Source organism: Zonotrichia leucophrys, chromosome 12 (assembly GCF_028769735.1).
Source record: "Zonotrichia leucophrys gambelii isolate GWCS_2022_RI chromosome 12, RI_Zleu_2.0, whole genome shotgun sequence".
NCBI lineage: Eukaryota > Metazoa > Chordata > Aves > Passeriformes > Passerellidae > Zonotrichia > Zonotrichia leucophrys.
Window position 1 is genome coordinate 15,802,626 of NC_088182.1, and position 26,419 is coordinate 15,829,044.

Genomic DNA, 26,419 nt, shown 5'->3' on the forward strand with positions numbered 1-26,419 from the left:
GAGTTGAAAACCGAGGGGTTCTGAGCAAACTGCTGGACAACTTGTCTTTGGATGCACCATGGAAATAAAAATCAAACCCCCCCACAAAAGTAACAAAGCAAATTAACTGATGGTGTTCATGCAAGTTTCTCCAAAGACTTGACAGTGCTGCATCTGTGAGTCATGCCCTCCTGTGCTCTGTGTGTCCACCTCATGCACTACCCTGTGACACTGATTGTATGACCAGCTTGCCCAGATGTCCGTTGCATCCCTGTGAGGCTGTCAGTTTTCCTGTGGATTTGGGGAATGGACCTAGGCAAGGGCTTTCCTTGTCAAGAGTAGCAAGTGTTGAGACCTGCGGGGTGCGTGTGGGAGGTGGGAACGTGAGCAGTCCCGCAGAGCCCTGCGGCCACCCCAGCCTTTCCTCTGGGGGTCAGAGTCATGGGGCTCATCCAAAGGACCCTCCCACGTCATCTCTGAATGGGGCCTGTGCTGGGACAAGGTGTGAAGATGTGGCTGGGGGCAGTCAGCACTGTGGCTGGATGTGGTACTGGTGACTGCACACCGCTCTGCTCCTTGCCTCTCCAGGAGAGCGCCCACGGCTTCCAGAGCAGGCCCTGGCACATCCCTGTGCTGCCATCTGATGCTCTCCAGTGGTGTCCCAGCAGAGCCTGAGCCCTGTGGCTGTAGGAGCTGAGGATGACTGCCATTCTGCTGCCACAGGGTGCAGGATGTGCTCCGGGCTGGCTGTTAGCCCAGCACGAAGGCGAGGTGTGAGAGCTGTTCCACTTCCTGTGTGGCCATGGCCTGCACAGCCCTGGCGCCCTCCTGCGCTGTGGCTGCTCTGTGCATGACCCACTGCTGGCAAACATGCACAGCCCAAGCAGCTCTAGTGCAGGGGCCCTGCACAGCAAGTGCCCCAGGGCAGCCCCAGCCCCAGCTCTGCCCCAGCCACCAGCCCTGGGCCCCCCTCAGGGAGGGGATGGGCCCTGGCAGAGCCTCGGCTGAGATGGGCACAGAGATACCCTGACCACAGGGCTGCCATGGGAGCTGGCAGTGGCTGGGCCTGCTCCAAGGCACCTGCTCTCCCACGGTGCCCTGGGAAGGATTTCCTCTGCCCCACAGAAGCCACAGGGGGTGTGGGTTATCCCCAGCGGGAGATAACCCACACGGGAGCTCTACAATTCCCCTCCCATGGGGCCTGCTCTTCTTCCTCATCTGCTCTCCCCAGAGGTTTCTCCTCTCTAGCATATGACTCTGCTGCAGAGGGTTCTCTCCTGGTTTTCCTGAGCTTGGAACAGGGGCTTTACCTGCATGGGTTAAATTCTTCTTTTGCTGCTGAATTTCTGTCTCCAAATGACCTGATGGGAAGCAGCTGCTGGTTCTCAGAGGGGCTGCGGGTAACACTGAGGACAGCAGCGCAGGACTCTCTGCAGAGGGTTTGGACAGTAAAGAAGATTTCTGAGCACAGCCCAAGGCCAGGGCAGATCTGTGGGGTCCTTGGCAATGGCCAGCTGGCCTCTACGCTGGCACCCAGCCCTTGGCCCTTGCCTTTGGTGGGAGGTTTGCTCTCCTGGGGACAGTTGGGTGAAGGCTGGGTACCGCTGTGGGACAGTGCCATGGGCACGGGGCGGCTGGTGCTGCTCTGTGCCCTGGGCTTGGTGGGCTTGTTGCCCCCACTGCTGCTGTGGCTCCTGGGCCTTCCTGGGGGGCTGCAAGGTGGGCACAATACAGCCCAGCCTGGCCTGTGTTGGGCAGGATCTGCTGCACAGTCCTGGAGTGTCTGGGAGGGTGGGGAGGTTGGGTGCAGCTACTTGGAGAAAGCAAATGTTCTGGCAAGCAAAGGGTGGGATTTCCATGGGGTTTTCACTAGAAATTATGTGTATTTTGACTTAATGATGTCTGTGAATCATAGAATGGTTTGGGCTGGATGGGACCTTAAAGATTGTCTTGTTCCAGCCCCCCTGCCATGGGCAGGGGCACCTTCCACTAGACCAGGTTGCTCAAAGCCCTGTCCAGCCTGGCCTTGGACATTTCCAGGGATGGAGCAGCCACAGCCTCTCTGGGCAACAAATTCAAGAGGCTGAAGGAGCGAGGATTGCTGCTGATTTGGGGGTGGCTTGCAGGCCAAAAGGGACAAGTGCAGCAAATACCTTCACAGCTGGTATTTCTCGCCACCCTGGAATAAATTTTGTTGATCCAGTCTTGGAAGGACCATGGGTGAGGGAGGGCTGGGGTGGGGGGCAGAGGTTGAACAGGGACCATAATCCAGCTAGATTCCAGTGAGGGATGGCTCCTTGCACTTTGGAGCAAGCGCTCCCTGTGAAGGGACAGTGGGGCAAGTGAGGGAGAGCAGCTCTGCCACCTCCCAGACAACCACCACTGCCTCATGGTGCCGCTTCATGGTGCCCAGCTTGGAGCTGGAGTCTGGCACATCCATGGGAGCCTGAAGGAATCCATCACTGAGTCTCATTGGGGTTTTCTGTTGGTTTGGGTTTCTTTTTCTTTTTTTTTTTTTTCTTTTCTTTTTTTACTACCGCCTTAGTTTGTGGCCTGTCTTGTTGTGGTTGGAAAGAGTATTGCTACCGGGCGGGTCGGTCGGTTGGCCCCACGCATGATCATGTGCTTCCCTCTTCTCTCTGTCCAACGGGATGTGCTCGCCTGATCTCCCAGAACAGAGACTTTGAACAATTTGTTGTTTATATGATGTATTTATTTTTACTTGTGTTTCATGTCATTTTTTAAAAAAATAATAAATTGTAAGTTGGTATAACTGCCTGTTGCTTCTCCTTTTTTTTTTCCCCAGTAAAATAAATGTCAAAATGAAAAAAGGAAAGTGGTGTCATTTGAAGTGGGTTGGAGCTGGGCTGGGCATGAGCATCTCTGCACATCTGGGGCCCAGCCTCAGCCAGCAACTGTGTCCTGCTGCTTCCAGCAGCACCTGGGCTCCATCCACACCTCGGCAGCCACCCAGGTGAACATCCTGCCGCCTCCGGAGCCGAGGGAGGCATCACACGGCTGGCCCTTGCCCCTCCCTGTCCTCTGTGCTTATTATTGCTGCTGCTGATCGTCAGTCAAAGCCAAGGGAAAGCAAGGACAATAAATATTCTGCAGGTAAATAGCTCTGAGCCTCGGGGAGGCGGCGCGGGCTGAGTGCCCTGGCCCCGGTGCCCCGCGGGGCGCGGAGAGGCGGCGGGGCTGGCGGGGGCTGAGGTAGTAACAGCGAGGCGGCTCTGCACGGCAAGGCCAGAGTGTCCCGGAGCTGTTGCCGACGTGCGAGAAGGGCCCTGGAGAGACCGGGGAGGGAGCTGTGGGCAGCCCGGGCTGCCTCTGCCCTCACAGGCGCTGCGGGTGCCTCCGCACCCGGCCGTTCTTGCTGTCCGGGGCCTGGTGCTGCCACTTGTGCCAGGCCCGCTGCCGCTGCCGCTCCTGCAGCCGCAGGGCATTGCAGTAGGCGTCCAGGCTGGTGCCCGGGGCGCCCAGGGCCCGCGGGAAGCCCTTGGAGCCCGGCTGCAGCTCAGTCCGGGGCCGGGGGCTCTGCTGGGTCCCTCCCGGCTCCTTGCTCCGTTTGTACGGGGGCAGCTCAGCGGCCTCATGCCGGATGAGGCGGAGGCTGTAGCGGGTGAGGAGCCGGGAGAAGGAGCGCTCCACCGCCTGGCACTCGTAGGTGCCCACGTCCTCCCTCGCCAGCTGGCGGATCAGCAGCCCTTGCTCCAGCACCAAGAAACGTCCGTTGTTCCTGACCTGGGGCAAAGACAGAGCTCGTGGGTCAGTCCTTGGGGATAAAAGCCACCCCTGCTCCCGGTCCCTGCCGCCCTGCCCCCGTACCTCGCTCGGGGCAGTCTCCTCGCCGCGCCGCACCAGCCAGCGCACCGTGATCTGCGGGGAGCGCGCCAGGCACTCCAGGAAGGTCGAGTTCTTCTCCACGCCAAAAACCACCTTGTCCACCGCGGCTGTCCCTGTGCAGGGGAGGGGGTGAGCGCCCTGAGTGCGGGCTGTGGGACCGGAGGGAGGGAGGGCAGCACGGACAGCCAGCCCGCGATGGGGCACGGGTTTCCCAGCGCGGTCCCTGCTTGCCATGGCGCTCCCCGGGCACAGCTGGCTGCCCCCACTGGGTCATGGTGCTCCCCGGGCACAGCTGGCTGCCCCCGCCGGAGCTGGCACTCACCCTCTGCCGTGTCCTGGCACTGGCTGAGCGGGTCAGCTTTCAGCGCGTCCTGGCAGCGGGCACGCCTGTGGGAGAGCAGAGAGGGCTGTGGGATCCCTCTGTGGCAATGCTCCAGGAAGGGGGAGCAGGAAGGGGTGGGTGGCAGGCAGGCAGAGTGGCAGTAGGGGTCTGGCTGATGGGTAAAGCTCCAGGGCTGCCACTTGCCCTTCCCTGGTCTGAACAGTATCACCTTGCAAGGGGATGCAGGGCTGGCCCGGGCACACACTCACCTCTTCTCGGTCAGCAGGTGTGGGGCACAGGTCTTGCTGTCCCAGGTGCAGTAGGGATCCCTGGCCAGGCAGCAGTCGGTGCAGGTTTTGCCGTAGAGCTCACAGCGGTACAGGGAGAGCTGGAGCAGTCCATGGGTGCTGCTCACAAACAGCTCCTGCTGCTCGGGAAGCGGGACAGGGGCCGTCAGAGCCACGGCTGGGGCTGGCAGGGAACAGACCCCTGCCTGTGCTGGGGTGGAGACACTGGGGGACAGTAGGAGAGCGAGACAGAGCCTGCTGTTCCCTCAATGCCCAGGGTCCTGTTCCCTAAACGTGGGCCCTCTGGGGCCAAGGGACCCGGCACAGTGGCTGGGATCAGCTGGCCTCGATCCCTGTCCCCAGACTGCTTTAGGGAGAAGCAGAAGGGACGCTCACCCGCTTTGGTGATAACTTCATGTCCAGGATGGGAGAAGGCACCTGGAGGGGGAACAAGAGGGTGCTGCAGCCAAGCCAGTTCCTCCTGGGTGCCCCAGCCTACCAAGTAGGACTGTGTCCCCAGGGGTTACAGGATGCCAGGTCCATGGTCACCGGCTCCATGCAAGGAGCCTGGGCCCTGGGCTGGCCCCTGGCATGGGCAGCCCAGGACAGCTCGGCCCAGCAGCCCTGCTTTCAAACCTGAGCTCAGCCCTCCCATTTCAGTGTGGGCTCCAAAGTGCAACCCACATGCCCCCTCACGGACTGGATGGGGAGCTGGAAAATGACTCGGCTCCAGTCCCACTGGCACCCCTCGGTGTTTTTCTGCTGCCCAGGGCGGGTGGGAGCCCCCAGCAGTGAGGTGAGAACCTCCCTGAGAGCGGCAGTGACTTCTGCAGAGCCCGCAGGGAGGTGCCGCGGCCACGGGAGGCCCTGTGGTCCCACCCTCTCACTCCAGCCCCCTGTGCCACCCTGGGTGCCCGTACCTTAGTGACGCTGATCTCCTCCAGGCTGATCACCTCGGGGCTGCGGCTCGCCCCGCCGGCCAGGGCCACCTTCAGGACTCTGCCGTCATCTGTGAGGGCAGCGGGCGGAGGAGCTGTCAGGGCTGGGAGCCCCCCGGGCTGGCGGCACCAGAGTGCCCCACGAGCTGCCCGGGGTGGCAGCGCTCCCGGGCCGGGCTGAGCTCCCACCTGTGCCCAGGAAGAGCACGTCGTAGTCGCGGCTCTCCGTGTCCAGCCGGTGCACCAGCAGCCGCCGCAGCCGGTAGGGCACATTGACCCGCACCAGCACGGGCTGCCGGCCCTGCGGGTACACGGGCTCCCACATCAGCTGGTGGCTGCGCATGAAGCTGATCAGCTCGTCGGGGAAGTCCTTGGTGGACTGCAGGAGGGGGTCGTAGGTCTCGCTGGGGCACTGTGTGACACAGGGGCTGCATTAGGGCCGGCCCAGTCCGTCCCTCTCCCCCTCCAGCTGCTCCCCGTTCCCTCACCGTGCCGGGGCGGGGGTAGGGGACACGACCCTTGTATTCCACCCAGCGGTAGTCGAATCCCTCCTTGTGTGCGAAGGGGCCGCTGAAGGCGGCTCTCACGGCAGCCATGGAGTAGATGCAGACGGCAGAGCCACTGAAGACGCCGCTGTGGGGAAGGACAGAGCTCTCAGTGTCCCCCTGCCCCACGGGGACCAGGTGTGTTCACACCCACCCCCCCGAGAGAGCCCACGGGGACCAGGCGTGTGCACACCCACCCCCCGAGCGAGCCCACGCTGTCCCTGGCAGCCCTGGGGTCACGCATAGCACCCCAGGGTGACAGGAATCGCTTTGACACAGCCCATGCAGCCTGGGGATCACTGACTGAGCCACAAAACTGTGGTTTAACCATGTGCTGGTGAACCAGCAGCAGGGAAAGCGGGGAAATGCTGGCGGCCGTTCCTCAGCCTGCTGGTGCTGGTGCTGGTGCTGCCCTTCTCCCCACAGAGCTCCCTCTGAGGAGGGCAGCATGGTGGGGCTGCACTGCCCCACACAGGGCCCTGCTCACCTGGAGACCGTGAAGAGCCCAAAGACAAGGGGGTTCTGGGGGTCGCGGGTGCGCAGCAGGAAAACATCCTCTGCAAAGAGAGGGGTGGAGGTGAGGCACAGGATGCAGGTGGGCATCCCGGGGCTGTGTTGGAGGGGGGAGCACTGCAGGAGCTGTGTTACAGGGCTGGGCACTCACCCAGCTGGTCAAAGTGGGTCTCAGTGCCCTGAGGCCCGGGGATGGAGCACACCAGGCGGGCCTTCAGGAACGTGCTCCAGCGGTTGATGAGGCCGCGCTTCCCTCCAACATCGTTCTGGGAGGACCAAAGAGCCAGGATCAGTCCAACCTCTCTGAGTCTCCTCCACTGCTGTGCCCTCCTCACTCCCACAGAGGGATACCCCCAGCCCTGAGCTCTCTGCCTGTGGCCGGTGTGCAGTGACACCCTCACATTCCTCTGCTTGGGATGCTCCTTGGTCCAGAAAGGCTAAAAGCCCACCTGGTGGGACAACAGGCCACGAGGTGTTGGCAACTGACCTTGCAGACCCTGGCCACCCTGGCGTGGATGTGCCGCTGCTCCCACTGCCCAGCGTCCATGGCCGTCTCACGGAAGAAGATGTAGACTTTATCATCGTGGGGGTTGTAGGTATCAGGGATGGTGTAGGCACCAACAAACACGGGCTCTGAGGGGGAAAGGAGCAGCTCAATGTGGCCCTGTGCCCTGATCTCACCCTATGGTACTGCCCTGAAGCCCTTGGGAACAGTGTGAGGTGCTGAGGGGACACACAGCACCATTCCCAGTGCTCAGGCTGTGGAACGTGTGCTGGAGCATGGGTCCCACCAGGGTCTTCATCAGTGCTTCCCCACAGCAAGGAGAGAGGGCCCAGGTCAGAGCTCTGGCCCCAGCCTCTCCCCAGCTGGAAGGAGAAGCCCCATTGCCCACAGGTGCCCCTGCTCCTACCGTGCAGCCAGTGGTCCTGGTTCTGCTCCGTGCGGATGTAGCTCTGCTCAGCCCCATGCACCCAGGTCCGGAAGAAGGCAGCGCTGCTGCCCATGAAGTCACTGGAGGTGCCTGAGTACAGCTCCCCACCTGCAGGGTCGGGGATGTGGATGGGAAGCATCACCATCCAGCACAGATTGTTCCCAGCAGTGCCCTCCCAGCCTCCCCTCTGCTCCTCCCTCCCTCTTACCGATGAGGAGTCCCGTGAAGGGCTCGTGGGGGCTGTAGGGGCACCGTCCTCGCCCCGATTCCAAGGAGTGGGTCACCAGCTGCATGCGGGGAGCCCGGGCACCCTGCCAGAGCCAAGGGGGAGATGTCAGCCCAGAAGGAGTCTGGGAGCAAGCTGGAACTTGGGGGAAAGAGTGGGAAGGAAGTTGGTGTGTCTGTGATGAGTGGGCTCCTCAGGGGGATGCCAGAACCTGGTCCCATGCTCATGGGGACACCCTGACACCCCCAAGCCAGAGCTGCTCTCTCCATGCCAATGCAGGGCCTGCACCAGGCTGGACACCCTTCCAAGGCTCTGGGGCTCCCTCTCCCGCTGCTCCCAGGGTGAGGGGTCCCTTGGCACCTTCTGCCATAGGGATTGTCTGTCCAGGGGTCCCTCACCTTGCCCCGGGCTCCCAGCTGGATGAAGGCACAGACGGGCTGGTAGGAGCCGGTGCCGCAGGCGAACACGTGGCTCTGGTTGTAGGGCTGCAGGAGGCGGATGAAGTTGGCACACTCGGTCTGTGCAGGGGAGGTGTTTGTCAGGGCTGAGCCGTGCTGGCTGCTGGGGGCGCAGAGCCCGGCCAGAGCCTGTCCTGGCAGCTGCTCAGCTGGGCTCGGCTCCGGCTGGCTCCACAGCGCCATTCCAGGCAGACCCCCAGGCTCCCTTCGGGCTGACAGGGTTGTTTAATATCTCTGCTGAGCTGCCAAAGGCGACGGGCGGGGGCTGCCAGCCCCACTTACCTCCACGTTCTTCCCTGCCAGCTGGCAGTGCTCGACCTGCTCCCTGGGGGCTGGCCAGAAAATCTGAAACACAAAGACCCCATGGATGCAGCCCTGCTTCCCTCAGCCTGCCGTGGCAGCCCTGGGAAGGGGCTCAGCCAGGCTCAGGTGCACAGGGAGGATATGGGGTTGCTCTGGTCAGGTCTGACCCGCTCTGAGTCCCCAGTGGGCAGCCTGCCAAAGCAGCTCGGAGTGGACCTGGCGTGGGGACAGAGGCTGGGCGTGCCGTGGCCCACCCAGGCTGTGGCAGGCTCTCCTGGATCCCAGCCTGTGGGAACACCAGGCTGCAGCCCCTTAATGGGATTTTCTTTTGTTGGGTTCTGGCGGTACAGCCGGCCAGCAGGATGTCTTGGGATGACATTAGTGGGGTCACTGCTGCAGCTCTGGAGGCAGCACAGGGACTGGGTGTGACACAGGGCTCTGGGCACTGCCTGCAGCCCACCCAGGTCACATCTCCTGGCCAAGCCACCCTGTCCCTCTGGCGCCAGCCCTTCCCAGCAGGGCACAGCTCCACCAGGGATGGGCTGACCCCACTGATTGAGACATCCTGGTGTAAATGTGTCCCTGGCGGGGTTGGAACAGCCCAGTTCAGAGCACATCCACCTCCACGCCCTGGCGCTGGGACAAGGAGTGGTTCCCAGGGAGGAAGAGGCCAGCCCGGCCAGGGCCACCATCCTCCCAGCACTGACCTTCTCTGGCTCTCTGCTGGGATGGTCCAGGTGGAGAAGGAAGATATGGTTTTTTGCTCCCACCATCAGCCAGGCCCTGTCTTCATCCACCAAGAGGGCTTGGAAATCCATCCCATCCCCTGAGGCCAGCAGCAGGTGAGAGCTGTTGGATTTCAGCAGGTCTGAGGAGCACAAACAAGGTGGGAGAAAGAGAAACCCATCCATGAATCACACAATCTGCAGCCAGAGGCCCCATGGCTCCCTCTCTGGGGCAGCTCTGGTAATCTATCCTTGCTCCAAGGGTACACAACATTCCTGCCACTACCTTGGCAAAACCCACCACCCTTGGTGACCCTCAGCTCATCATGGAGCCTCCTCCATGTGCTTAACTGAGGGAAAAGTCACCCCTACAGAGAGCAGAACTGCTCTGACCTTGCCCTGGCTGGGCTGTTTGCAGGCACAGCGCAGGAGGGGTTCAGCCCCAGTAGCTCAGAGTGTTCAGCTTCCAGCCTGCCTTCCAGAGGAGCTCCTGGAGCCCCAAAGCCACCCTGAAACCGTGGGCAGAGGATGGAGCAGAGAGGTGACTCACTTGCTGTGACTCCTGGTGTTTTTTTCCCCCGGGCTTCAGATCAAGGAAATTTGCATAAAAAAGTTTTTTTAATGTAAAAGAAAACAACAACATTTTGCTGGAGCAAAGCATCCCTCCAAGGAAAAGCTGTATGGAAACAGAGCCAGCACAATCTGCTCTGAACACCCTCTGCACCCACCCCTAAGTCTGTGAAGTGGCAGCTGGGCTCTATCTCATGCACAGGCTCAGGCAGGTGGATGGATGCACATCTGTGCCTCCAGTGCCACCCTAACCCAGCACCCCACATTTCCCACTCTGTGTCCTGAGGTGCAGCCTAAACCCAGCCTTGGACTGGCTCAGGGAAAGATGCAGGGGTGCCCTGACCCAGTGCACTCCTCTGGGAGCAGAGACAGGGCAGAGGGAAAGGCTCTGCTCTTCTGGCTGCAGCTCCTCCTGCGCAGCTCCTCCCGTGCAGCAGCCGGGGCGGCTCTCCCGGCCCTTCTGGCACGGTTGTGGCCATGTGGGTGTGTGAGGAGGACAATAAGCTGTTGTGTCTTGGTTAAAACTCCGGAAACAACATCCCTGGGGCCCGTGTTGGTCCGTGATGTGCAGTGCCAGGTTTGGGAGGGGTCTGTGGGGCGAGCCCCCCCCAGTGCAGCAGCTGCAGCCCCAGCCCTGCTGCCAGGGATCAAGATGGAGCTTCCAGAAGCCATAACACATCTCTTCCATCTCTAGAAGTGGCAGGACGTGGCTGGGGACAGAGGGCTGGCTCCTCTGGTGAGGCTGTTCCTGACTTTGGTGTAGAGCAGGGTAATGGGAGGGGGAGATGGGCTGCACTGGATGGGGGCTGGATGGAGGTGGAATGTGGCTGGAGACTCAGGGAAACCTGTAAGATCTGGGCTGAAAGTCTGCCCCAAGCCCGAGGGAGTGCAGCAGAGCGTCAGGAGCAGGGAAAGGAGGTGCTCAGGGAAGCTGGGTGGATGCAGCACGGCCGGGTGGATGCAGCGTGGCTGGGTGGATGCAGTGTAGCCCTGTGGATGCAGTGTAGCAGGGAGGATGCAGCACAGCCGGGTGGATGCAGCGCGGGCGGACGCGCGGCCCCGGCTGCAGGTGCAGGGGACGTGGGCACAGGCACGGCTCCATCCAAAGGGAACCGGCTGCCCCGGGAGGCTGTCTCACTTCCTTCCACTCCTTTTCCAGGGCAGAGGGGAAGCGAGGCCAGAGCCTGCGGGCTCGGATGTCCTCTGCTCCCTGCTCTGGTCCCAGCGCGGGTCCCTGCCCACATCCAGCGGCCAGGCTGGCTCCCGGCCGGCGCTTCCCTCTCTCCTGCCCCGGGCAGCTCCCATTATGGCAGGGACACAAATCCTCCTCTGCCAGCAGCAGCTCCAAGCCACATCAGGGAGCTCCTGGTTCTCCTCCTGCTGCCACAGAAACCGCACAGCCCCACTGCACTCCCTGCCTTCCCTGAGTGCCCAAGGGCTCTCTGGGTGCCAGAGATACAGGGCAGAAGGCTTCCCAGCCATTTCCCACCAGCTGAATGGGATAAACAGCTGAATTCCTGTCCCTTCCTGCGGGCCATTGTCCCTGCTGGGTCTCCAACAGGGTGGGTGCATCGTTCAACCCTCCTGTGTCTGCCAACGCTCCCAGGACCTGCCTGATTGGGGGAAATGTCAGGCAGGGCTCTGGGAGAGGGATTGGGGTGGGAGGGCAAAGGCTCATCCAGTACACGAGTGTAATTAAGAGGTCCCAGTGAATGTCCCTTGCTGGTCACTGTCTGACCTGCACCAGCCCTGTGTGGGGACAAGGTCAGGCAGGGTGCTGGAAGAGCTCTCTCTGCTGCCTCTGGTAGTACGTGGGAGAACCCTGGAAGGGCTCACTGCCCTGCACTTGCACCCTCTGGCAGGTTAGTGACCAGGAGGGTCTGAGCCTGACCCACGGCTCTGCTCCCTCACCAAGGGGACATCGAGTGCTGGGATCCAAAGCCAGGAAGCTGCTGCACAAACCCCAGCCTCTTCTCACCCTCGGGTCATTAGATCCAATCCTGATGCTGGAGACAGAGAACCGGGGGGGCTCTGCAGCAGCCATGCCATGGCCAAATCTATGGGTGAGCCCAGAGAAACATCCTCTCCTTTGTGTTCACTATCTCCCAAGGCCACGGTGTTTGTCTTTATTGCCGGGACCACTGTGGATGGCCTTGTCCCATCCATCATCTCCTCCTGCCCCTCAGCCACAGCCTTCCCTGTGCAGGGTGACCCGGAGCTTCCTGAGGTCACAGCCCGGCTGTGCTGCCCTGTCCCCTTCCCCCTCACAGGCACAGCAGCCCACGGAGGAGATCCTGGAGCCCAGGGCAGGCCCGGTGCTAAATCGGGTATGGCCCCTCACTGCTGTTGGCTGATAAGGGCCGTGCAGAGCAGCCCTTGGGGTGATAACAGAGCCCTGTGACCTCCCGTGCTCCGGAGCACTTGCTGAGCGGTGGCAGGCTCTGAGTCCCGCCCGACCGCAGGTCAGAGGCTGCCAGAGGAGCCTGTGCCAGCTCCCGGGATGTTCCCGCAGGAGGAGCTGCCAGGGCTGCTGTGCTCTCCCTGCTGCCCGGCTGCCCCGTGTGCTGTTCTGAACCTCCTCGGGGCTCTGGGCAGGGCGGGAGCCGCTGCTGCTGCTGCTGCTGGCCCCGTGCCCTGTGCCCCATCCTTCCTGTGCTCTCCCGGCCCTCGCTGCTGTCATTTCCTTCTCTCGGCCCTGCTTACGTGTCCCCCCGAGGCTCTGCCCGCCACCCCCATCCGTGCTGGGATCTGAGGGCAAGGCTGATCCCGTGCATGGACTCTCAAAGCCCTCCTTTTATTTATTTATTTTTTTCCTAGGGGTTTCTAAACCTAAACTTCCCAAGGCATTGTGTCCTTGAACCTGCCCCGTGCTGTCCATGAGTCACATCCCTTCAACCATTGTTCACTTCGAGCCTGAGCCCTCCTGATGCTGGGAGCTTCCTCTCCTGCCCCTGCCCAAGGCAGAGGGCCCTTGGCATGCCTGGCCCGGGACACTGGGGGGCTCTGAAGTCAGCAGTCCCCTTTCTGTCCAGCTGCCCCAGCAGCCCCGTCTGCCTCCTCTGGCTCCAAGGAAAGGCAGGGCTGAGCTGGTTCTGGGCTGGGCTATCAGCAGGGCCATCTCCTCACACAGATATCCTGCATCCCTGGGAGATGGGAGATCCCCCTGCTCCAGGGGAGCATCTTTCACTGTGCTGGTTGTCCCTGCCTGGAGAGCAGCTTGTCAGGGTGATGGAGTGGGCCAGGCATGGCCCTGGAGCCTGGAGTGCCCTGCCCATGGGAAAGCTGCTCCACCAAATCTCAGGTGTGGAGAGAGAGGGCTGGGACAGCCTCCCTATGGTCACATCCAGGGCAGCACTGGGGATGTGCTGAGCTGCCATCCTCCAAAGAAACTTGCTGTTTTCCACACAGGAGAAGCTAAAAGCAGCTCAGCTGGCCACATCCATGCTGCAGGTTCATGGCAGAGTGAGAAGCTGCCAAGCTGGCAGGGTTCTGCTCTAGCTGCTCAGGCCATTCCCCTCCAGGCACTCCCTTTCCACATTTCTCTGGGCTGTGTTTTGTGCTGTCAGTCTGCTCTTGCTGCATCTTCAGGTCACCAAAGCAGTTCCCCCTCTGCATCAGGCTTGAGAGGAGCAAACTGTGCCTGCCCTGAAGAACTCATCATGCAAACAGAGAGCCAGATGCAGGGAGGAAGGGAGCAGTGCAGCAGGAGAGCAGGAGGGTCAAAAGCAGGAGGGCTGAGCTGGGGTAGCCCTGTGGGGGTGGGAGGCAGAGGAAGAGGCTGGTGAGACCGTCCCAGGGCTCAGTGTCCCTGTGAGCTGAAGGCAGGGGCCATCCCCAGGGTACCCAGCTCAGCCCCAGCCCAGGACACAGCCCCCCAGCCCTCCCAGGCAGGTTCTCACCCCGAGGAGCCCCTTACCTTTGTAGGCGAGGCGGAGGCGTGGGGCGTGCTGCTTCCATGCCCTGCTGCTGCCCAGCTGCTGCAGGAGGAGGCAGAGCAGGAGTGTGGCCAGGGACAGCCAGTGGCCAGGGGCAGCCCTCATGCTGGCACAGGGCACTGGGCAGGGTCTGCCCGCCCTCACAGCACCATGCTCCAGCGCCGAGATGCCAACTCCGATGCCAGCTGCAAGCAGAGAAGGGAGAGGCTGCAGCTGTGGGCACGGGGGCAGTGTGGGCACTGGGAAGGCAGCTGTGGCTGGCACCCTCTCACCTTCCACCCCCTGGGGGCTCCAGCACATCCATGCCCAGGGAGTTCACAGGGCAGCTGTTCCAGCCTGCCCAGGGGAGGTGTGTGGGGTGGTGCCAGTGTGCCCACATTGTGTGGAACCTGGGAGAGCCTCCAACCTTCCAATGGGCTCTCAGAGCTTGGGCATCCTGTGCTCAGGCTCCAGTGCTTGGCAGAGCCTGCTGTAGGATCCCTAATACTCATCTGCTCTCAGCTTGTGGTTAAACCTCATCCCTTTCACTGAAAGGGAAATTCATGTTTTGGAGCACCACCCATAAATGCCGTTTCTGTGATGTCCCCAATATCATCTGTGGCTCTGTGTGTGCATGACACATCTCTGGCCAGGATCTCTGACATTCCTTGTCACCACAGAGCTCTCTGAGGCCACCAGCATCCGCTGGCTCCAGGGTGCTGAGGGTTGGTAACACATATCCCCATTTGGAAGGCAAAGGGGTTCACATCCTTTAACTCCCCCTCTTTAATACCCCCCTTGGAGGGTGCAGGGGTTCACAGCCTCCCACAGCAGCTCCCACAGCCCCTGCCAGGAGCTGGGCTGGCCTGCCAGCTCTAACCACTTAATCCAGGCTACTTAGAGGCTTTTTCTCCACTTAATAAAAACCTGGTCCCTGCATGGCAGCTCTGACTAGCTTCCCCTCTTGCTGCATATTAACTTCTTCCAGTCCCATGACTGAAAGATTTAAAATGAGCTTTTTGGCTCATCCCTGGCCAGAGGCTCTTGGCACAGGGAGCAGGGGATTCCTGCCATCCCAGCAATGGGATGTGGAAGGGATGGTGGAGCCAAGTCTTTCCACTGCCTTGCACAAGGAGGAGTGCTCAGCTCTGCCTAGGGAGGAGGTTTGGGCTTTCTCTCCCTCTCAGCAGCAAACTGTGGTTGGGCTGGATGCAGCTCCTTTCTTGCCTCTTCCCTGCCTTCACTATTGCCTGGATCTCACTCTGGCCAGCACAACCTGCTGCTCCTCCAGATCCTTCCCCTGTACAGGACACCTGGCACCACAATGGGACATGGATGTGACCTCGGGGTGGTGGCTGTGCTGTGCTCTGTCTCTCTTTAGTTTGGGACAGCTCTGTCCAGCCAGCCAGCCCTTCCTGGGCACTTCTCCACATCAACCATTGCCTAGGGAGGGGACAAAAGCACCCCATGAGCATGATGGGTTTGGCCAGGCACAAACTGCTCCTGGGTTGTGGAGAGGTGGGGTTCTCTGCTAGGAACCCATGAGCCCCAAGGGGATTCACAGGCAGTGCTGCCCTTGCTGCCACAAACACTCCCCAGCAGGCAGCAGTGACAAGCTGCAGCTCAGCCTTTCCCTTGCCCAGCACCTGCAGTGCCCCCCAGAGCCACCCTGGGCACTCCCAGCTGCCCCAGGGTCACCACCAGGACGGGGCTGCCATCTCACAGGGTTTATTTTTTCCTTTGCCAAAGTGTGTTGTGTTGCTGCAGGACTTGGGAAAATGCTGTCCTCTAATTGAAGTGTTCTATAAATGGAGCTGGGTCTGTGCTAGGCCTGACTTTGGGCTAAGGCAGACTTGGAGGAACATTTCATGAGCCAGGGGATGCCAGGGCAGGCTGGGATTCTGCGGATGGCAGGCAGGGCACTGCTCCTGCCTCAGGACACCTCCACACACGGTGAATTTAGGGCCAGGCATGCACTCCCCTGTGCGGCTCAGCTATACCAGAGCTCCATCTCCTGCCCTGGGAGTGCCAGAAGCAGGGCTGATGGCAGCAGGAGCCAAGCCATGCCCAGGAGGGTCCCAGAGCCCTGGCAGAGCTGGGCACAGGCATAGGGGAGCGAGGGGTTTGCAGCAGATAAGGAAATTTAAAAACTGCCAGAGAATAATCTCCAGTAAGAAACACTTCCCATGGGTGTCATCCCTCCATGGGCATTTAGGGGCTCCCTCCCATCGTGCCCAGGCAGTGGTGAGGCACATCCACCCCCTGGCACCCGTCTCAAATGCTGGCACAGCCCCCTTGTCCCCTGGCACAAGGACATCCCTGGCTGTGCCAGGCAGTGCAGGGACACCGGGAAACAGATCAGCTGGAGGGGAAGGGCTCACAGAGTTTACACAGAGAGGGGGAGCGCGGGTGCCTGGAGGATGGAAACAAGCTGGGAATGATGAATCCAGGGTTAAATTAAACACTCCCGACAGCTTTAAATAATCAACTGTCCAGAGCTGCAACTCTTTCCATCTCAGTTTGGAGAGGGAAGTGCTGGTGAGGGTGGGCTGCTGGAGAAGGGGAGGCGGGGGCTGGCATTTCATACTCCAGGCACCACAGGACTCACAGGGGAGGACTCGGGGGATGGCAGAGCCTTGTTGGGGGGCTGGCAGTGACCAGGAGTGCCAGGCACGGGTGGCACAGGTGGTCACACCACGGTGCTGGGCTGAGTCTGCCAGCAGCCCACCATGTGCCCTGGTCCCAGCAGCTTCCCTGTGCCCTCCCTCCCTCCCCTTCTACTGGAAATCTGCAGAAGGGACAGAATCACAGAATGGTTTGGGTTGGAAGGGACCTTCAAGATCATCTTGTTCCCGATGGTCACAGGCAGGGATGCCACCCGCTGGGTCAGGCTGCTCTGAGCCCACCCAGCCTGGCTGTGAACACTTCCAGGAATGGGGCATCCACTCCTTCTCTGGGCAGCCCGTGCCAGGGCCTCACCACCTTCACTGTAAAGAATTTTTCTTGACATCTAGTCTAAATCTCTCCTCTTTTAGTTGGAAACCATTTTCCCCCTTAGCCCTATCTGGCTGTGTAGAAAGTCACTCCCTCATTTTTATGATCTCCCTTTAATTACTGTAAGGCTGCACTGAGTTCTGCACGGAACAGAAGTCCAGCAGGTCCGAGGTTCTGGGCTGTCACACAAAATCCCCTGGAAAGCCTTGCCAGAGCGTGAGCGGCCCGGAGAAAAGACAAATCCCCTCTGTTTGAGACGGGTACAGGAGGGAATCGTTTATCCGCGGCAGCACCAATTTCCTCCTGACAGCCCCTTTGTGTTGCAATGCGTGAATAGTTTAAAGCAGCCCAAATTTCGGCGGGGGAAGGGCGCTGGCAGCGGGTTTATCAGGCTGTAGATTATCTCTGGGAGGGAGACGCCGAGCCGAGCTCCCGCAGCAGCGACAGCGGCGCTGCCATGTGCTCGCTGGTGTCACAGCCCCGATTGTGTCCCGATAATCCCCGGCGCGCTCACAGCCTGCTCGTTGCCTTCTCCGCTTACACGGCAGGGCCAGGGGGCGAAATGCCGCTCCCAACAGCTGGGGAACCTCGGGGGAAAGGAACGGGGGGAGGAGAGGCACTGCATCCCGGTCAGCATCCATCCACAGGGATCGTCCCCACCAGGGGACAGAAGCGCCCTGAGAGCGGGGAGCCTCAGAGAGCTCCGTGGGGCTGGTGCTTCCCAAGGATCCCAAGCACCAAGCCCTGGCTCCCACGCTCCTGAGGCTGTCCTGCCTCTCCCAGCACAAGCCCTGGTGAGGGTGATTCCCTCTCTGCCACTTTTGGGAGCCGGGACCAAGGAGTCACACCCTGGCAAGGGAACCGAGGGCAAAGCCAGGGCAGGAGGTGCAGAGGACTCAGCCGGGTGCCCGTCCCGCACACAGCCGGGCTCAGCCGGGTGGTACCCGCGCTCCTGCCCTGGCAGTGCCGGGCCGGGTGTGAGGGGAGCGGGCACAGCCCGAGCTGCGGGCCCCGAGCCTTGGTGAGCCCCTGCCCGCAGCTGTCCCTGAGCCACCGCAGGAACGGAGCCCTCCCTGCTCAGCCCGAGCCGTGCCTGACCCTCCCCGTCCCCTGCGGGATGATGGATGCCCCCGCAGCTGCAGCGAGAGGCAGCTGTCCATTTCTCCGGTGGAAGGACAAAGACACATGGCGAGCCCTGCCTGCCTTCCCCGAGCTGCCAGGCTGGGGCAGAGCCAATCCCGGAGGGAGCCCGTGCTGCTGAGTGATTTGTGGGAGCAGGACGTGACGGTCCCGCTCCGTGACATCAAAGCTGGGACCACAAACCAAGTGCCAGAGCTTGGGTGGCACTGGGACAGCGCGGCGTGCCCTGGGAAGCATTGGAGTCCCAGTGAAACCTTCAGCAGCGAGGTCACACACAGATCTGCAGAGACGAAGGGAGGAGAATTTTGGAGGGGTTGGATAAGGGGCTGCTGGGCAGCAGCAGAAGGCTGAGGCTGCTCCAGGTTCAGCCCCATCTCTGCCATCACAGCCAGGGGCCAGCAGCACATCCCATCCAGCCGGGACATCCCCCCACTGCTGCCTCCTCAGATTGAAGTCCCCTTAGCCCCAGAGCTCCCTCCCTTGCCAGACAGCCCTGCTGGAGTGTGCCAAGCACCACGGGTGGGGAGGAAGGCCCCCAGCTGCCACTGGCACCCTGCAGACCCTCAGGATGCCACCCCTGCCAGCCAGGGGGGCTCCCTGCCCACGGGCACTGGGTGACAGTGGCAGAGGGGCAGGGACAGCCCGGGGCTCTGGGTGTTATCAGAGGGACCTGGCTGCCTGTGGTGACACCCCAGAGCAAGAGCACAGCACAGTGCTTGTCTCCCTGAGGTTACAGCAGCTGCAGGCACGCTCCAGTTGGGACCACATCCTCTGAAAGCAAGTGGGGAATTGCCAAGCCTGAGGCTGGCCAGGGTATTAATAACTGTTTATGAAGGGATAAAGAGCTGGCTTCCCTTAACATCCTGCTAATCCCTTTCTTGAGAGGCTGCTGGCTCAGTCCCCACCTTTCCCTTGCTGCTGAGAGGTGAAGCCTGACCTGGGCTGGCTCTTGGGCATCTGGCTGGGAAGGTGGCCCAGCAGTGGGCTGGTCTCAGGGCACAGTGACAGGCACAGTGAAGGGCTGGACCAGCCCCTGCTCCCAGCCCCTGCAGGAGTTTTAGATGTTCCTGAATGTGCTGCTTGAATGGGACATCCATTGTTCCTCCTCCTAATTTACCCCAAGGGCACCCAGCCCCACGGGGGCAGCAAATCCAATGTGCAGAGAAAGCTGAATGGAGTCACAGCATTTATTGCCCCTTGCAGGTCTGCTCTCACCCAAAATGCTGCCAGAGCACAGGCAGCTCCCAGCACAGAGCAGTGCCCCAGGGCTCTGGAGTGGGCAAACCACACTGGGACACCAGTGGGAAGTGGCAAATTCACAGCGGATTGGGGTCCTCCATGGACAGAGGGAGGAGGGACAAGTGTGGGTTAACTTGGTGTATTAACTCTGGGCTGACTCGGCATACTAAATCCCCAATTTGCCTCCTAGTGCAATTGAGAAGCTTAAATTTCCTTCACAGAATAACAGAATTATAGGGGTTGGAAGGGACCTTTGGAGATCATCCAGTCCACGCCTCCTGTCAAAGCAGGGTCATCTAGACCAAGTTACACAGGAATGAGTCCAGGTAGGTTTGGAATGTCTCCAGAGAGGGAAACTCCACAACACTCCTGGGGAGCTGTTCCAGTTCTCTGCTACCCTCCATGTAAAGTTATGCCTCATGTTGAGGTGAAAATTTTGTGTTTGCTTCATGGCCATTACTCCTCATCCTGTTGCTGAGCACCTCTGAAGAGAGTCTGGCACCATCGTCTTGGCACCCACCTCTGAGATATTTATTTGCATTAATGAGATTCCCTCTCAGCCTTCTCTTCCCCAGACTAAACAGGGCAACTCCTGCAGTCTATCCTCAGAAGAGACACTTCATTGGAGGGGGCTTGCCATGCTTAAATGCTGTGTCAAGTTCCCAAGGAAGGCAGAGAAGAGGCTGTGCCTGCCTGCTGAGCTGCCAGGCCAGGTTCTCAAAGCCTCGGGGGTCCCCAGAGGCAGCCCTGAATTCCTCAGAGCCATTTATAGCCCAGTGCTGAACCCGCCCTTGTCACCTGCCTGCCACATGGCCTGACCCTCAGCACAGCCCTGGGGAGGCTCCCCTGCCCCACACTGGAGTTGTTCTCTGGGCTTCAGATTTTCCAGGCTCAGCCTGGGTGGATCCCAGATGTGCTCAGAGCTGGCAGGGACTCCAAGGCCAGGGATCAGCAGGGACTGCAGCAAGGGCAGCTCTGCCCGTGCTCCTTGCCATGGACTGCCTGTAAAGCCTCCGTGGTGACCCCTGGGGCTCCAACACAGAGCTCAGCAGCCCTGGGGCACCAGCTGGAACCCAGTGCCAGGGCTGCTGCCCCTTGGTGGCCTCTGGGAAAGAGGGGTGGGCTTGGCTGGGTCCTGGTGGGAGCCCTGCAAAGGATTCCAGCAGAGACCCAAGGGCTGGGAGGGACAGCTCCATCCCCGGGGTGTCTCCAGGGAGAGCTGGCCGTGGGGAAAGAATTCCTGTTCCCTGGGCAGGCTGCAGCCTGTCCCAGCACTCCCAGGACAGCACTGATTGCTTCTTGAAGATGCCAAGGCTTTCTGCAGCAAGCCCTCAGGATCTGCAGCATTGATTTCCTTCATTCACCTCGGTATTATTGCTTCCCACCTCCAAACCTTCATTCACCTCGGGATTATTGCTTCCCACCTCCAATCCTTCATTCACATTGGGATTATTTCTTCTCACCTCCAAACCTATCCGACAGGGATGCTCAGCATCACTCAGAGTGCTTTTAGCTTCCCACATCTCCCCGTTCCGGGCAGGAGCTGCCATGAAACACCTGCTCTGCTGCCCGGTGACCCGGCTCATGAGCCCTTCACCACTGCCAGCCAGCGACACGGCTGCGGGTGACAGTCCCGGGGCCAGCCTGTCCCAGCCAGGCCTCCCCCGGCACTTTCAAGCCGGGCCGTGTTTTGTTTTCATCAGCGGGAGCGCCGCTCCCGGCGCTGCGCTAATTGGAACAGGCTGGGCAGGCGTGGGGGGCTCCGCCGGAGAAAGTATTTTAATGAGGATGGAGGTGCCTGACCTGTTATCTGCTTCTTCTCAGAGCCTCTTGGCCGGGCTCCCCGGGAATTCCAGCCTGGATTGCCGGGTGAGGGCCCTCGGAGCCCCGCGGAGCAGCGGGGACGGCTCTAAGGGCTCCCGAGGCATCCCTGCCATCCCCCGGGAGCTGGGACGGGCTCTAAGGGCTCCCGAGGCATCCCTGCCATCCCTGCCATCCTCCCCAGCACCTCGGCAGCGGCCCCGGGAGCTGCCTGTCCCAGGGCTGCGGCTCCTGTGCCGGCTATTTCAGGGACCAGCAGGGAGCAGGGATGGACACCGGGCCGTTCCCCCGGGCAGCTGCTCGGTCTCTCTCCCCTGGAGAGGCCGGGTGGGCTCCGGGCAGAGCTGGAGGTGCAGCGGGGCTGGCGGGGCTGGGACAGGCCGGGGGCTGGGCTGGTGTCACAATGTCACAGCGCTGCTCTGGGGGAACAGGGCCAGCCACAGCAGGATGCCCCAAAGCACACGGCTCCCCTGCTTTTGTCATTTTTTTTGTCATTTCCCTGCCCTGCAAACACGGAGAAGCCAGCCCAGAGCATGGACACCAGTGGGGCGCCCCCTCCCAGCACAGCTCCTGTGTCTCCAGAGGGTCAGAAGCAGACAGCACCCTGTGCCATGTCCTCCTGCCCAACCCTGACCTCACCTGAAGGCCTCTCTGCCCCCATGGACTCATCTGCACCATGATGGCTCCGCCATGGAAGGCCACCATGGGGTCATTATCCTAGTCCATGTGTGCCTCAGCCCCACACTAAGTGACCTGCTCATGGCCAAATGGGAAGCACAGCAGGGCAGGGACTGACCCCAGGTGTCTCATTTTCCCCCAAAAGGCTCATCCTCCCAGAGCCCAGGGCAGCTCAGCTCTGAGCCTGACTCCATGCACGTGGCTTTGGCACATGGTGGCAGAGCTGTCACTGTCACTGCCCGCTGGGAGCACACACTGTGGGAAGGCCAGCTCCCCCTCAGAGCACAAGCAAGGCACAGATTGAAACTGAAAGCCCTTGTTTCCCTTTTCACACTACAAAGAGCTCAGGCCAAGCTAGCTGACATCAGTGGTCTCCTCCTAGAGAAGGGGGAAATAAACCTGGATCTGACGGTGGGAGAAGCAGGGGAGTTCCTGCACACAATAAGTGGCAGCTCGCCAGCACACGAGAGCAGAACAATGACCCCACACAGCTGAGTGCCTGTGAACAGTGTCCTTCCAGGGAAACCAGACCATGGGCAGGCTCCCAAGCCAACGGGGGCTGATGCTGGCAGCAGCTGTGCTCATGTCATGCCATGCTGATGGTGGAGAGAGTTGTGCTGGTCTGGAGCACACATGTGGCATCCCTGCAGGTACAGTGGAGCTGGGGAGAACAGGGGTACATGGAGCAGGGAGGTGGCAGAGCCCAAATACCCCACAGTGACTACACAGGGGAGTAATAAAGGCTTATCTCTGCCAGGAGAATAGAGTGCTCCCTTCTGGGTACCACAGAACCTCTGCCACTCATGGCATCTACCTGCAAGGAGGTGCTGGGGCTTTATGGCTGGGTTTTGGGACAATCTAGTCTTTAGGGAGGGAGAATGGCTGGGTGCTCTGTGCTCGGAATCCAGCCCTGTCACTTACACAGGTCCTTTCACCATCCTGTGCTTCAGTTTCCCCAGGTAAAATGTGCTGGAGAGGGTACAGCCAGCTCCTGTGAGCAGGGCAGGAGCAGGGGGGCATCAGGTGGCTTGCGAGGACCAGAGAGGACCAAGGATGGAGACCCAGGACAGGTCACACTGTTTTCATCCTCCCTCCCTGTTCCCACTCCCCTCTTTGCTCCCTGCTCCAAGCAGTGGGGAGCACAATCCCTGATCTGACCTCCTCCAGACGGGGGGCACCTCAAAAAGGGCAGGTGAGGCTGGGTGTGTCCCCCCATTCCCCACCCAAAGGCCATTCCTGGCTGCCCCCCAGGCCAGGAGGTGACTCAGCTGACTGATCTCTGTGGTTTGTAACCATGTGAGGCCTGTAAGGATCCAATTGCCCTGTGCTGTCTGAGCCACCTCTCTCTGTAATCCCAGACCGAGTGGGCAGAGACCAAACTTGGAGGAAGAGGCAGCTCCAAGAGTCTGGGAGCCAAAATTTACAATAAATCTTCATGCCTGCAGTAAACAGCCCCTGAGAGGGTGCCACAGGAGCACGGCAGAGAGCCAGGCAGCAGGACCCCATCTGGAACCCAGCCCTGCTGGCTCGGGCTGGGCTTGGCAAAGGGCAAGAGCTGCCAAGGACCCCAGACTTGGCTCTCCCTCCCTGTCCTGGAGCTGGGTGCTGCTGCTGGCAGCACCACAGCCTGGCACCACCTTGTCCAGCCAGATGAGATGGCTCAGGCTGTGGCAGCTGCTCTCCAGCCTCTGTGCACAGGCATGATGGTATTTGGGAGAACATCTCACATCCTTGGGGGTTTCCTGTTTAATTCTCAGCCTAAGGAACTGCAGCAAATGATCCCTGTCTTACACGCTTGTGGAATTCAGCGAGATTAGATTAGGGGTGAATTCTTCCCATATTTCTTATAGGGCTGATATCTCTGCCCTGGCTTTCGGGTTGACTTCCCCATCCCCGGCTCATTAATCACCGGGGTGTTTGTGTCTCTGTCGTTTTCAACGGCGTTAACTCAGCAGGAGCAAGCCGTCTGTTCCAGCAGCCCATCGTGTGGAGCCAGTGACCCGGCAGGGCTGCCTGACCCGTCCCTTTGAAGGCAGAGCGAGGAGTGGCCGGCAGAGAGCCGGGACACGCTCCACTTGGCCAGGAGAAGGCTCCCCGTGGCTCCGGCTCGGGGCGCGTGGCCGGCATGTGTGCGGGACAGCGCTGGGGCCACAGCTCCTGCAGCTCTTCCCCCTTCCCTGGGCACATGGCTGCAGGAAAATGCTGCTTTCCAGTGCAGCAGTATTTCCCTGAGTGCTCAGCAGCTGGGTCAAAGCAGTGGTTCCTTAAAGGCAATAAAGTCCTTAACTAAGGGCAGGCTCACTGGAGCTGATTCCCAGTGGGCAGTGCATCCCGTGGTCCAGCTGCATTCTAGGGCAGCACTCAGCACTCAGGAGCTGTGATTCATGCCAAGGGTGGTCTTATTTCAAGGATAGAAAGAAAGAAATTATCCTCTTTGCCTTAATTTAGGTTCTTCCAGTGTTTTGTTATTTGTTTCTGGGCATAAACAGCCATTCAGCCTTCTCCTTCCTCCCTCACCCTGAGCATCAGCCCCTCACACCAAAACCCACCCATCACTCTCAGGACACTCAGGCATGCAAGGCCCCCAACTCCTGGCCATCCATCCCCAAGATCTGTGATGCTTCCAAGCAGAGGGATCATTAGTTAAGGGACTCCTTTGGAAAGCACTCAGCATTTCTCAGGCTCTGTTTCTTTTCTGCCTGCTGTATCATTGACCCGAGTTTCTGAGAGCTGAGGCGTTGCAGAGGGGGTTGAAGGAACACACTTTCCCTGTCCCAACAGATTTTATAAAGCCCAAGCAGACGACAATTCCCTCACTGATTAGGGAGGCTGGTTTTTTCTTCTCCTTACATCAAGAAGGACACAACCGTTTTGGAGGCAAATGATTGATTTTTATCTGGTGAGGAAGGAGAAATCTGACAAAGTTATCTCTGAGCAGTGGCAAAGCCCCCAGCATGGGCTAGTGACAATTAGCCCAGTGTGGGTTTTGGGCTGTTAAACCTCGGCAACAAAGCAGAGCATTGAAGCTGAGAAACCCTAGAAAACAGCTTCAGTGTAGTAAAAAAGCACGAAACCTCCCAGGACCCAAGTTTCAGCATTAAAAGACACAACAAACATAGAAGATCAGGGGATCAGAGCAAGGTGATCTTTAGAGTCCCTTCCAACTCAAGCCATTCCATGATTCCATAAGGATTAGTAGAACTTTCCATGCCATGCTGGGGCAAGCAGAGCAGCAGGGTGAGCCCTGCTCTCCCCACAGGGGCTGGGATAAGCCCGGTCACTGGTGAGTTACCCTGCACGAAGCTGTAAAACACAGATGACAGGGCAAGCAGGGAACTCCGGGTGCTGCCGCCCCGGGAACGCCGCCCCAGGCAGCGCCCACGGAGCCAACCGAGGCAGCCCGGGCTGCCCGAGCTCACGGACAATGAATTGAACCCATCGCTCATTACTCACCGGCCCGCGGGCTCCCAGCGGCGATGCCCACCCTGCTGCTGCTCCAGCGGCTTCTCCCAGGGCAGGCCGAGCACCTGGAGCTGCGGGAGGAGCCGGAGGTGGGAGGACACCGGGGGCAGCCCCTCGTTCACAGCCAGCCCCGGCTGCGGGAGCCTCCGCGTCCCCTCCGTGCGCTCGGCGCAGTTGCCATCTAGCGGTGCGGGAGCGGCCGGGCTTCCATGGAGCCACAGGGAAATAAATATTCGTGTTTTCCCGGGAATTCCATCCCTGCCCAGCTCATGGAGGGGGGTAGGAAAGCACCGGCTGCATCTCCTGCTGTGGATTGGGAAGGCAAAGAGCAGTGGATGGGAGAGACTCGGGCATCAGGGCTGGAAAGGAAAGCTCTAGTCCATGAGCAACTCCAGAGAGAAATGTGATGGAAAGGCAAATCTGGGAGGATTTGGGCTCCAATGCACAAGCACGGTGCAGCAGGAGCAGACACAGATACCCAAGGACCTGATGTATTAACTATAGATTTCCCCTTGAATCCTGTGTTCAGTTTTGGGCCCCTCACTACAAGAAGGACATTGAGGTGCTGGAGAATGTCCAGAGAAGGACAATGGAGCTGAGGGCTCAGTCCAATGAGAAGGGGATGGGGCAGCTGGAGGTTCAGCCTGGAGAAAAGGGGGTACGAGGAGCCCTTATTGCTCTCTACAACTCCCTGGCAGCAGGGTGGAGCCAGACAACAAATGTGTTGTGGTTTAATCAGGACAAGAGGACAGGACAAGAGGAAATGGCCTCAAGTTTTGCCAGAGAAGGTTTAAATGGGATATCAAGAAAAAATTCTTCACTAAAAGGATTGCCAAGCATTTCAACAGGCTCTTCAGGGAAGCGGTGGAGTCACCATCCCTGGAGGGATTTACAAGTCGTGTAGAAGTGGCACTTGGGGACATGGTTTAGTGATGGGCTTGGCGGTGTTAACAGCTGGGCTCAGTGATCTTAGAGGTCTTTTCCAGTCTAAATGGTTCTGTGATTTACAAGGAGTTTTTAGCTCCAGACAGGCTCTGGGCTGATCCTGCAGCCTGAACGCCCCTCAGTGGCTGGGGAGCATGAGGTGCATTCCTGGAGCATATTGGGTTTGGTTTCATCTGAAAGGAATCTGGTTGATACCGGCCCAAGCCAGGCCTCTCCTGAGCTGCTCCAGGACACAATCCAAAAGTGGGGGAAGCTGTGAGATGGATTTCAGAAGTGCACCCCAGAGCCAAATTAATGGATCAGGCACAGCCCAACAGAACTTTGGTGAAAAGGGACTTTCCTGTCTGTGCAAGAGCTGCTGGCCCCTCTCCTACACCCCAGCAACAGAAGGACCCAAGGGAGTCACCAAGCCCCTGCTGAGGCCCTGAGGATGCTCAGTGGCCTCAGGTGAGCCCCCATGCATCCACCTGCTGCCCACTGGGCTGGGAGCTCCATTTGAGGCTAGGTCAGTGCTGTGAGCCCTCTCTCAAGCTGTGCTGCAGCTCCAGCCTTCTGTCCTGGCCACATTCAGGCTGAGGTGGG

At 60.0% G+C, this 26,419-nt stretch overlaps 2 protein-coding genes across 2 annotated transcripts in view; one reads left to right on the forward strand and one right to left on the reverse strand.

The window, feature by feature from the left end:
• Positions 1–2,739, forward strand: part of RAD54L2 (RAD54 like 2) — a 69,020-nt gene extending 66,281 nt beyond the window's left edge. The window contains exon 23 of the mRNA XM_064724482.1: positions 1–2,739. Coding sequence (XP_064580552.1) covers positions 1–68 — 68 coding nt within the window. The 3' untranslated portion in view covers positions 69–2,739.
• Positions 2,677–24,982, reverse strand: LOC135453436 (semaphorin-3D-like). Its single transcript, XM_064724483.1, has 18 exons — positions 24,884–24,982; positions 13,561–13,764; positions 9,057–9,217; positions 8,329–8,391; positions 7,987–8,106; positions 7,571–7,673; positions 7,342–7,470; positions 6,918–7,063; positions 6,582–6,696; positions 6,405–6,474; positions 5,861–6,005; positions 5,562–5,784; positions 5,355–5,443; positions 4,831–4,872; positions 4,417–4,574; positions 4,148–4,212; positions 3,808–3,938; positions 2,677–3,723 (listed from the first exon to the last, which is right to left on the reverse strand). Exons 2-18 carry the CDS (start codon positions 13,682–13,684, stop codon positions 3,316–3,318), a joined length of 2,292 nt encoding a protein of 763 aa, XP_064580553.1. The 5' UTR covers positions 13,685–13,764; positions 24,884–24,982; the 3' UTR covers positions 2,677–3,315.
• Positions 24,983–26,419: the final 1,437 nt, after the last annotated feature.

What these genes read in the sequence shown, in the direction of transcription:
- LOC135453436 (XM_064724483.1), bottom strand. Translation starts at nt 13,684, where the DNA reads ATGAGGGCTGCCCCTGGCCACTGGCTGTCCCTGGCCACACTCCTGCTC. An exon ending in GACCCACTTTGACCAGCTGG is followed by an intron (nt 6,475 to 6,581) that starts GTGAGTGCCCAG and finishes CTCTCTTTGCAG; the next exon opens with AGGATGTTTTCCTGCTGCGC. An exon ending in AGGAGACTGCCCCGAGCGAG is followed by an intron (nt 3,724 to 3,807) that starts GTACGGGGGCAG and finishes TCTTTGCCCCAG; the next exon opens with GTCAGGAACAACGGACGTTT.